The sequence below is a fragment of the Eurypyga helias genome, unplaced genomic scaffold (genome assembly GCF_000690775.1).
Source record: "Eurypyga helias isolate BGI_N326 unplaced genomic scaffold, ASM69077v1 scaffold16610, whole genome shotgun sequence".
NCBI lineage: Eukaryota > Metazoa > Chordata > Aves > Eurypygiformes > Eurypygidae > Eurypyga > Eurypyga helias.
The window spans coordinates 131,743-144,118 of NW_010225271.1; the positions used below are offsets into that span (position 1 = coordinate 131,743).

The 12,376-nt window shown below is 36.2% G+C and overlaps 1 protein-coding gene across 1 annotated transcript in view; it reads right to left on the bottom strand.

Annotated features, from left to right (window-relative positions):
- Nucleotides 1-11,724: 11,724 nt before the first annotated feature.
- Nucleotides 11,725-12,376, bottom strand: part of SPATA17 (spermatogenesis associated 17) — a 52,093-nt gene continuing 51,441 nt past the window's right edge. The window contains exon 5 of the mRNA XM_010148913.1: nucleotides 11,725-11,805. Within this exon, the coding sequence (XP_010147215.1) occupies nucleotides 11,725-11,805 (81 nt within the window). The remainder of the gene's footprint in view (nucleotides 11,806-12,376) is intronic.

The window sequence follows — 12,376 nt, forward strand, 5'->3', positions numbered from 1 at the left end:
GATCCAGGGTGATCTGAATGGTTCCCATAGAATTTTTAACAGAACAACTTGTAAGGTTTCATTGCTATTGAATTTAAATCCTATTTCTAATTTAACCTTGAACCACAAACTATACATTGACATTTAATAGGAATATCACTTTTCCAGACCTTCTTTATTGAATTTTGTTTGCCATGGTCAATGGACTATATGCACAGAAAGATGCTGTATCCTCTCACCTTTCTTGTCTGAAACCCACAGCGAAAAAAGGTGCAAAAAAAGCTTTGAACATTAAAACCACTTCATTAAAAATTATCATGTGTATGTGCAATTTCTTCCTCTGTTTTAATGTGTCCAGTTTTTTCTTTTTCCATGTGTTGCTTAAAAAACAAAGAAACAAATGAAAAAGCAGAAGGAGAGTTCTGAAAGAGGTAAGTGTGATGATTTGGCTCCTGGATGTAAAGAACCATTAGCTGCAACTTAGCTTTCTTAACGTAGCCATTTAGAACCTCGAGTAGATAACAGTGACTTTCATTGATACTGGCAGATTTATGGGGCCGTCATTAAAAAAGAAAGAAGTGGCCTTGATCAATGTTTTCAATGGATGAGGTACATACTTGCTTTCCATCAATATCAGACATGCATCACTACTTTTCCTGCCTGTTCTTTTTTTTTGACAAAAGATATAAATTGTGGCCAAGGGAAGATCAGGTCTTTTCTTGAGGCTCCCTGCTATAGTTTTCAGTGGAACACACAAAGATCTACACAAAAATTTGCTCTGCTCCACATCTTCCTCTTTTCTGGTAAGTTCCGCTTCAGGGCCCTAAATAAAGATTTGGATTATCTGGGCAACAATTGTGCCATTTTGTATTTTTTTTAAAAAAAAAACACAAGAATTTTCTTTGACACATAAAAATACAGATTGTACCTATCTTAGAATCCATCACTGAGTAACAAACGCAAGCAGGCTTCATTATCAGAAGGACCATCACTATGATCAGAAAGATGGATTATTTTCAGCTTGCAATTGCAGTTGATGACACAGAAATAACTTGTCACTTTCTGTAACATTGTTGCTTAGGTGTACTTTTTAAAGTCAGCTCTGTCAAAAATAAAAACTGTAAGAATATCCAATTTTGCAAACACTTTGAACAACCCATCAAAGGCCTTATGATAGAGAGTAATAAAACATATACATGCTACCTCTGATGTTCCAGGAGTGGTTCCAAGCAAGTGGTAGCAAACAGCTGCTGAACAGCCCCAGTAAACCAAGGCAGCCAGTTGGGTTGGGCCCCCAGTTGGGCCTCTGACCACTGGTAACCCTCATCATCCTTCTGACACACCTTCTGCATTAAGTGGCTTGGGAGCCCTATGTAATGCCAGGCTCTTATACTGGTCATTTCTGAATTAAAAGAATTGGCTTATTGGCTTCCAACTGTATTTTAGAGTACAAAATCATCTGTACAGAATTTGAGGAGAACTGGAGAGATGTGTTATGAAGCAGCTCAGTAGTGAATGATCCCTACAGTCCTATTTTGTCTGTGCACTGGTGTCCTCTGAATGTTATTTCAGACTATACCTTTTCATTTTTCTTTTCAGTTACTCATAAGTACTCTTACACCCCAAGCCTTTTCAAATTTGGAGTGGTACAAATATTCTAAAATCACAGTCATTGTCTAATTAGGAGCCTGTTGGACATGATCAGGAGAGCATTTCTGTGAATTTTAAATCTCTCTTGTCAAGCCAATTTTCTATTTAGAAAGTTTGAATACTTTTAAAATCCCTTTGCCCTCTTAATGTCTAAAACCTTTTTGTTGAGTTCATTTTATGATCATCTCTACCGTTTTATTTTAATGGAAGAATTTTGGTCATTTATGAAAATCTATCACAGTAACACCAGGGCTTTTTGGACTCATTTTTGATGTTTTGGTAGCAACTCATACTCGGCATTTGTTAGAGAAGATGACTCAGTTGTTTCTAAGATTATTCACTTACAAATTCTGCATAGAAAGTGCCAAGACCTAGCCCTCTAGTCCTTGCTTCTAACTTCTATATAAATACTTAATATTTTAATTTATTTGGTAATTTTGTGTGGCCATCTGAGTAACAGATACATCAGCTAAATGTGTTCTTGCTGTGAAGAGACAGTTTATCACCATATTTTGAGAAAACAGCATGGCCAAATTCTTTTTATTAGTTTAAAAACTGGGTTAACCTACTTGATTTCAATCTCAGCAGAAGGTCACTAGTGGCTTGTCTGTGATAAATCTTCCCTCACCTATCACTTTAGTCTCTGTGACCTGAGAATTACATTACTGAGGAAATGCTACCTTTATTCTAACCTAAATGTAATCTTCAATTTATGATTAATTTAGATTTTACGTAAAAATATTCAGATTAAACCATTTTTATGTACACATAATAAGGAGAAAATCTGAGTCTTTCAAATTTCAGCTGTTTATATGAGCTTTTCATATTTATAACAGAATCTGAAATTCCTCAGAAAGAAGAATTCACAGGAATCATTAGCACAGACACAGTTCATTTTTTCCAAATGGACATAAACTCACAGTTTTTAAAATTTGTCATCAGTTCTGGCTAGCTTCTGGACTTTGAGAAAACTATATGAATAATGAAATAATACCACTTAGTAAACATTCACAAGACTCCCTGAAGTTTAAATCTTTTTAAGTTCTTAATTTCTCAGAACAAATTTTTTTTACTCTTGTTAAAATGATCAGCTTTCTGGAAACTACCCTTATATTTTTGCTAAATCTTTGCCTTCTTTTAAAAAACTATGATGAAAGAACACATTTTTCCAGCTTGAATGCCCTCAGCTAGTGCAGCTTTGAAAACCTTTTGGATCTGAACACCTTTACAAGTTTGTCTGTATCAGTCAGATGTGCGAAGAGTGGAAGCAAAAACAAGTGAGAGGCAAGCATGTCCTATTGAAATCTGCTGATATTTGGAGCAATCGTTATTGAAGATGAGCCAGACAAGTGGAAGAATGTGACAGGAGATGGGGATAGAGGTACCTGAAAGAGCCACCTGTTACACACTTCACTGCTGGGGAACCCAGAAAATAATATTGTGGGGGAGACATTTGCAAAAAACTGTAATACTCCATGAACTCAAATAAATTGCTAGTGTGCAAAACCTCACACATGCCTGCCCTTACTCAGAGCTTCTAAAAACGTCCCACAAAAAGGCTATGTTTGCACAGTATGTTCCTCGTTGTCTTCTTCAGGACAGATGAGTAAACCTGCCAGATATTTTTCCTGCCACTGGAGGTCCTCTCCCAGTCCAGATAAGGCAATTGACCAGATTGCTACTGAGCAGGAATTCACCTACCACATGCTATCCCTAACAAAGTTAGGAATTTCAAAGATCATGCATGTGGAACCATTGCAATACTGTGAAGATTCAAGTTGGCCACATATTTATAGTTTCTTTCATTGTTATCATGAAAGACATGTCAGTGGGTAAAGTATTGATGTAGCAAAAACACCTGGAGGAGAAATCAAGCATTCTTCACTGTAAAAACATAATATTAAAAAAGGAGACTTGCGCTTGGAAATCTTTCAAGCATCTTAAAGATTGTTATTACACTTCTCACAACACAGGTGATTTTTATCTCAATGTGTAGTGGTTGTGAGGAATTAAACGAGCAGATGGATATATTTTATGAGAAATGAAATACATTGTTACTGTTTGCACATTACTAGAGTATGCTGGTGGTTAAATGGAAATAAAATCTTCAGAGCAATAGGAGCAAATATTCTTATTTTTTAACAAGAAACATCTTGTTATAGCAAATGGTCAGATCTCACCATGTGATTATGCCTTTGTAAAGCGTGAAGTCATCATAAACCTTTCCTGATTCTTGGTGTTCAGCAACAGCTGTGAGATATATGACCATGAATAGAAATGAATGAGAGCTAAATCATGTGTTAATCATTTCCAGAACTAGGTCAGACGTAAGCTCTCTCTTGATGCTCACAGACACAGCTGTCTGTCATGGTCATCCTCTTCAAATGTCATTAGACTACAAGCGATGAACTAACAAGTTGCAGGAGCTGTGGTGCCAAGCGTCTATACAAAAGTGCTCTCAGCCAGAATTCCTTCCTTCTCAGGGACAATGGTGAATCTCCAGTTCATTCCTTACCACCATGCTGTAGATAAAGAGTGCTTGGTTATTACTGGCTTACATGAAGTAGGGAGTAACTCATACCCTTGCCCAGAATAGTTCTTTCTCTCCATTTTCCTCTTTGAAGCCTGGATAAAATGTTCCCACTACTTGCAATAGATGTCACTGGCCAGATTTAATAGGGAAGATTGTTTCTCTGGTTCTTCCAGTCATTACTTTCTTTGCTTGTTTGGCCTGATTCTTAAACTTGTTGCACTGCCTTTTCCCTTTTAAATTAATTCCTTTTTCCTTCAGATTTGTGCATCTGTAGCACAGAAGGGTCTGTGTTCTAAATAGGGCACATGAACACTCTTGTGAAACTGTAACAATGTCTACCCTCACAACAGATCCCCTCAGAATGCAATGGGCAGAGAGCTGGACAAGTTTTTAGATTTATAAAGTCTAGTGTTCATCCACCTCTAGTTGAACACTGCCACAACTACATACTTCAGTGGAGGTGTAGCTGATTGTATTGACTGTAAATTACTTTGGAAACAGAGCTTAGCAGTATAAACAGTTTACTTAACCATTTGGACTATGGTTTTAGAAAATAGAGCTATCATTAAATGCATTGATATTTATGTATGGAAGTGTTCAAGGCCAGGCTGGATGAGGCTTTGAGCAACCTGGTCTAGTGGAAGGTGTCCCTGCCCATGGCAGGGGGGTTGGAAGTAGATGGTCTGTAAGGGCCCTTCCAACCCAAACCCTGCTGTTATTCTATGATTCTGAATGAGATTAAGACATAGCTGTTCAATCAGACCAATGGTTGCAAAACGTTCATGTTTATGGCACTGTCATATCTGTGTGCAAGGGACTGGGAAGAAATCAGAAAGACCTTTTTGCTTCGGAGAATAGTTTAGATGTTTTTTTAAAAACCACACTGACTACCTCAGAATACTCCATTTTCTCTGTTTTCTGTAGAAAAAGATTGATGGCAAAACCATTCTTGCCTCATCTGCAGATGGCAACACTTTGTGGTGGAGGAAATACAGGAAATCTTACAGACACAAATTTCTTTAAGGTTTAAGCTTTTTACTTCCAGTTGAGCTTTAATTAGTCAAGGTTTTTAATGCCATTATTAGCATAAGATAGAGTTATCTTGTATTACAGGGGAAATGCAGTAAGTTGGAAAAAGCAAAGATCAAGCACAGAAACAAAACCATGTGAATACATGAGTATTTGAGCAGGTACACGAGTATCTCACCCATCTGGCACACAGCTTTGGAAAATACGGAAAATGAAGCCAGCAAATCTCTTCTGAAGTAACAAGAGACCCATGCCAGAGGCTGTTTGGTCAGTGTCAGAAACACAACTGGCTACACATTCTTATTCAAGGATACTAGGAATGTGTGAGATCATTATTGTTGCAAAAACATAAAGCATGGGCACGATGTTTCGTACTTTTTACATACTATGCACATTGTCTCCTCTTAGCAGTGATTCAGTCATCCAGATTTTGGTCAAAATACCAATGAGAAAAAAACAAGAATAATAACCCTACTCAAAAGACAGGAATAGCAATAAGGACAGATTCAAAGAAATGTTAGCATCTGTGTTGCTTATATATGAGTGATCACAGATTTACAGTTCTAATCCTTTCTTTCTTTCTAGACCTCTCTATGACTGAGTAGCTAGACCTTTTTATAAATCTAAAAAAGAGAGGATAAACTGGAAGAACAACAGGTGTTAGTAGTAAAATGATGTGGTGGAATTGAAGCATGTGAACAAGAATTCACCACAACATGATGCTACAAAATTAAAGACAAAAAGTGAAAAGGAAGCTAAACCTGGACTCACCTTCTCATGACAAAAGTATGGAAGACACGTCTTTCTAATTTATAAGCACCATCACTCTTTAAACACACTGTAAAGTGAGCATGCACAGACTGCAATTGCAAGTGCCCCTTATTTGTGCCATGAGTAGAGATAGAGAATGTAAGAGTTTGGGGTTTTTACACTGTTGAGTATCGTGACTCAAAACAAAAACAACCTTAGCATTCATTAGATGCCATAAAGTAATGAAGAGTAAAAGAGAAAGTTTGGTTTGGGATAATTCAAATCTAGTTTATATGTGTTACTAGCTGTTAGAAGAGCCTAAACATGCATTTGAAGGTGCAATCATGTCACACATACAATAACACCAGTGAATAAATTTTTTTTAACTAAGTGTTACCTGGAGTCTCAATAGTGTTTTCTTGAAGTGCCTGAGTGATTTATCTCAACAGATTTCTGCACTTAGGAATTTCTTAACCAAAGATTCTCAAAGCAAGCGGTTTAATGCAAGCTCTCAATATGTCACATTTTGGCAGTGATTGCTTAATGCAGCACTGCATTAATGAATTGCTCCACTGCATCCTCTGATCATGAATATGAATCGGAATACTATAAACTGAACTCAATGTACTGACAAGTGACTGTATCTGATTGTGCCAGCAGCCTGATGATTTTCTCATTAATGAGATGAACTATTAAAAGGTGGATGAATATGAAGCCAAGCCCCGTTTGCATTCTCTGAGCTTCTTTGTTGACATTCTTCCAGGCAGACCAGAAATCTTTGTCAACTCATGAAAGAAAGTTCGCAAAAAAAAAAAAAAAGAATGCTTTACAAATACACTTAAGACAAATAAAAGCTTCAGGGCTCAAATTCTGTTTCTAATTACATGGATGCAACTTCTTTGAGGTTGTAGTGTTTCTGTTGTAATATGGGGTAATACAGATTTTACAATTAAAGATTGACACACATCCTCTACTTTTCAGTCTCTGTTATTCTGAGCACAGGAGCCCATGGCTGCCAGTAAACAACAGAGCTCCTCATCCTTCTAACAATTTCTACTGTGAAGAACTTCTAAATTCATTGAGGACCACAGATTTATGAAAGGCATGTTACAAACACATCTATTGGAGTAACAGTGAACTGTTAGAAATACGTTTTAAATTTGATACTTTCAGAGACTTATTCCATGTCAAACTCTGTTATTGTCTACAAGCGTCACCATTTTGCTTTGCAGTTTAAGTATGGCCACATCTCAGCTGGAGACAACTTCAGTACAAGTCCAGAATGAGGTATCTAGGTTAGTTGCAGAGCCACTGACCGTTCTAGACCTCTGCTCCTATAAAAATGTGAAGTGTGGCTTATTAAAAAAGAAAAAAAAAAAGAAAAAAGCTCTTGCTTGAAAACCACAGCATCGCATTTGGTCCAGAAAAGTGTAAATTTGCGGCCAACACTATTATTATAGCAATTTTGCCTCTAGAGGGCATTACAAGCTAAATGTTTTCTCTGACAAGTGTTGAGAACATCTTGGATCAACCCAGAAGAGAGTTCTTAAATTACCTAAATTAGGACATTTTCTGTATTTACGACATCAGCTATGTAAGAGTCAGACAAAATTATTGGGCAGCAAGACTGAAAGGTCCTTAATCCACTGAGTAACAGCAGATAGATTTGGTAAGAACAGATGTTACCAGACATTTTCTAATAACCGTGAAACTTCTCATGATGTGAGCAACTTTCCACACGTTGCTGTTCCATTTCAGTGACTTTGCCTGCCTCCTTTTATGAGTGCTGTGATCCCCAGTGGTCGTTAAACCCACAGATCCTTGGTCATTAGCACAGAGGCTTTGAAACCTTAGCACCTGGCATGTAGGCCAGTGTATCTGATGCAGAAAAAAATAACATTATTATTTGACTCTCTCAAGATCTATACAAATTGTTCAGCTATCAGTGGACATCAAAGTATTAGGTTCCAGGTGGTTTATGCATTAGACCAAGATATCTGACATATCAGAGATACTCTGTTAGTGAGCTGCTATGGCAGGTTCTTCCCAGTAAGCGTTGCTTCCTAAAGGTATGTGATAAGCCTCTTCAGCCACATAATATGAAAAACTCAATAGTGATTTTTTTCCTCTGTACATATGAATGAAATCAGCCCAAATCACAAAAAAATATTTGTGTTTCTGTGGCTGAAAAGCAAGGATCGGGCATGTCTCACTGCACGCTGAAGGCCGTATTTTGTTATTGCAGAAAACAGCAACGAGATCTCTTTGGATTAGTTGGCTATATATGTTTTACAATTCACATTTGTTCAACTACAGTTGACTGAAATACGTTTAATGGCGCAATTAGAGTCATTACACTTCTTCTTCTGAAGACTGATATACCGCTTCTTATATTTGTCTATTCCTTTGGTATCACAGTAATTGTCTTTAATCTTTAAATACTGCTGTGAGTAGTTTGCTAAATGCCATAGCAAACTACATTTCTAAGAGGCTACATATCTTACAGACTCATCAAGATCCATGAGTCCACTTCAACTTTTCAGTGTTTCTTTCTCAGTGCCTGTATCTATACCCATTCTTTGTTGTTAAGATTTTGTACTCTGAGAATAGAGTGTAACATCCCCTATATACCAGAAAAATCCTCTCTAAAACACACACCATTTGGTACTGGAGTGTTATAAAACAACAATTTTATTAACAAGTAACACCTACAACAAAGAATATATTACTGAAATATATTACCAAAACTAATTTGATAATTAAAAGTGATATGATAAACCATATCGATAAGAAAGAGAACCAGGAGTAAAGTAAAATCACACCATCACACTGTTTTTATCAATAGACTGCTTACATAATGAAATTATCAAAATTCTTATTGTCATGTTCACTATATTAATGCAGTGAATAAAAATATCAACATTTTAGCTTCAACTGGATATAGATAAAAACTGTATGTTTGCATATGCAAACATTTTGATTTAAACAAGATAGTGAAACAAAACATTCCTTGCCAGACAGTCACAATCGCTTGCTTGCCACAGAAGGTTACCAAATAGAAGCAGTAGTCTATCCCAGAGTCACAGAAATTAGGTCCACCCCAGGTCTAAACTTTATCTTTTATTTCCTTTCCTATATACTGCAGAGTTGCTGGCATTCACTTCCATGTTATTTTTTTGAATTGTTCATAATGTCCAATTCCTCTACATAATGAAAACTTACTGGGGTCCCTCATGCTATACTGTGTGTTCTGGGCTTCTTCTGTAACCAAGGGAGTCCAACATGCTGAAGGTATCCCAAGACTGGTTTTCTTAAATTCTTACTAGCTGTTCCTTCTAGTATTGTGAGTTTTCTCTATGAATCAGCCTCATCCATTTGTAGAAAGAATGTAGGGACAGGTTCTGTAGCCCACACTCACAAATGTTCCTGGGCTTTCCAGCATCTGGATGTCAGTTAAAACCAAAAGAAAAAATCAAGATTCATCTAAAGTTTCATAGATATGATGCTTTTATATTTAAAAATATAAAAAAACATACTGTGGCATCTTCAAGCTAATCCTCTGTTAACTCTCTGCATGTGTTTATATGTAGTTTAAGAGACAATAAAAACAATAAAAGTCTCTACATAATGGAATAGTTGGTAGAGGTCCTGTTGGAGTAATTACCAATGTAATGAGTAAGTGTTAAATGTGCTTAATGAGGAACAAAAGGATTCTGGGATTGCAGTGTGACGACACAAAATAATTTGGATGTTATATGCTGAAGAACGACATAAATTCCCTGTGAACTCCAGTAAAAGAAAAGTATTGGACTCCCCATGAAATATAACTGGCAAAAGAGCCCCAAAAACCGAACCTGGCAGGTAGTGTGTTTGCTACTTTATTAATTTTGTGGATGTTTATTTACCTAACAAAATGAATAGACCTGGTTTTGTGTAAGCATGTTTCTGGGAAGCAGCCAGTTGTTTTGAAATGAAAAGTTTTGGGTTTTTTCCTTAAGAGGAGGAAAAGTGTGTGTGTACCAAACAAATAAAATTAGAAGTGTTGGTTTTAACCTCCATCCTGTGCTGCAGACCCTTAGCTATGTGCACTACCACCAGTGCAGTGCTGGTCTACATGGTAGGCTTTCTTGTGTCCTGGGGTCAGAGATACTGAAAGGAAGAAAGAGAAAGAAAGATTAATCTGATAAAGGCTTTGCCATTTCTAATCGGACTGATGGGAAACCGTGGTATGAAGTTAAAGAGGCAACACTGGGTGAATTACTGTGATGAACTACCTTAAAGCTGAAGCAATCAAATAGATAGCTCTCACATATAAAAATCACTGTGGCATCTTTATTCATCACCAGTTTTGCACAAGTGTCTCCTCTTCAATCCCTTCCATGAACAACCAAAGCACTCTGACACATTCGATCAGATTAACTCATCGAGGAGACGCTGCCTCTGAGGTGGCTGCTTCGCACTGCCCAGAGATCATTTCTCATTGCCATGCCAAAGAAAGAACTTTTCAGAGCTCCAAAAAGTAACAAACACTACAACATGGTGCCCGCACTCGTAACCTGCTGAAATGGAATTGCAAGTGCTTTTAGTCTTGTGTATGACAGCAGTAAAACTTTTTCACATAGGCTGACAGCTGAAAACCTGCAGAAACTAAATTTGTGACTCCTATGTCAGAAAGTATTCGTACAGACCTCTGAAGGAGGCTTTCTGCACATTTGTAGAGGACAAAAGACTCACATACCAAAATTCACTAATAAAAACCTGACCACTGAGTAACTGATTCAACTACCATAAACAGATATATTTGATTCAAATATAGTCAAAGGATATGAAAAGCAAACATGGTATCTTAGAGAATTCAGCATAAAACCCCTGTAAAAATTCACTCATATTTTTAAAAACTATCTTCTGGTTTGCTTTTAAGAAATGCTGAATCTGGTGTTGAATTCTTTGAGCCTTTTGAAGATAATGCGCTCTGAAGATACTCAGTATTTTGCAAGATTGCATGCAAGTGAACAAAGCAAATACCAGCTTTGTGTGATCAGATGTGTTCTTCTTTGCCAACCATCATGTGATTATGTTCCACATACCTGTCTGCTTAACATGGTACTAGGAGCAAATACACAGATCTTGATAAAGAAAATTAAGTAGATATAGAAAAATTGGTCTAATAATCAGTTGGTATATAAGTACTTTATTTCTTCAACACTGATGTTATATCACCCAGAGAAGAGCTAAAAGGATATAAAATAGTATCTTCTATGTAAATAGCCTATCCTGTCCTTCTCAAGAGATGCATCCATATTCAAAACCGCTGTATGCTAGCACTGAAAATCATGAACAGCAGTGGTGAAACAGATACGTTTGTAGTTATGACCAAAAAAAACCCAAAAAACCCAAACAAAAAAATACTTAATTCTTTAGTGTTAATCTCACTTACAAACCTGTAATACACACAGTGGTATTCCAAGTTTTTTACTTGATTACTGTGGGTTTGTATCCTAAAGGATTTACATTAATAGATTATAGCATTTTCAGAAATCATTTTCCTAAGATAATTCTTTTTTGGACATAACTAAAAAAAATATATTTTTTTTAATTAATGTGGGAAGCTGTATTGCTTAAAGATCAAGGAAAATCAATTAACACTATTTCAGACATAGTAGACATCACTTTACAGAAAGAGTACTTCAAGGGACAGTCAGTCAACATACTGCTGTGCATTTGCTGAAATACATTTATTGGTTACTTATCAGGTCTCTTATATTGTGTAGTTTGCAGGATGATTACACTATTTGCCCAGTTCTGGAATAAGTTTTTCCAAACTTTTCAAAGAGAACAATCGATGGTAACACTGTTTGAAAGTCCTGAAAAAATAAAGATGACAAAAGAAGTGTTAAGTTTGGTTTTCATGGTTTTATCTTTAACATATTTTAGAGCATCAAACATTGTCTTCTAATTAAATTTAATTTTATGAGTTAGAATGTATAGTATATGTACATTACTTTGAAGAAGAGCATAAGTATTGAATGATTTAATTGCAAGCAAATATGTATTTTCAAACTCCAAGTAAGTATAGGCACTGCTCCAAAAATTAGATTCTATAGTCTTGCAAATCATGGAATACAAAATTGTATTTTCTCCTCTGGCAATCAGATAAGTTAAAGACAGCACGATATCTTTGCAACATTCTAAATTTTCTACCTTGTTTAATGTTAAAACATGGATATTAAACCAGCTCCTTGAGAAACTGTAAAGAAAATGGATATGTATTAAACAAGTATTAGTGGCAACAAATTGATTTGGAGTTCTGGTAGAAAAAAATACAAGAAATTGATTCCTGAACACGTTTTTTCCAGGAAAAGTTCTTGGTTATTACACTCAATTTTTTAAAATGCAAATGCTTACAAATCTAAATTGATTAAAAGAAATATAAGT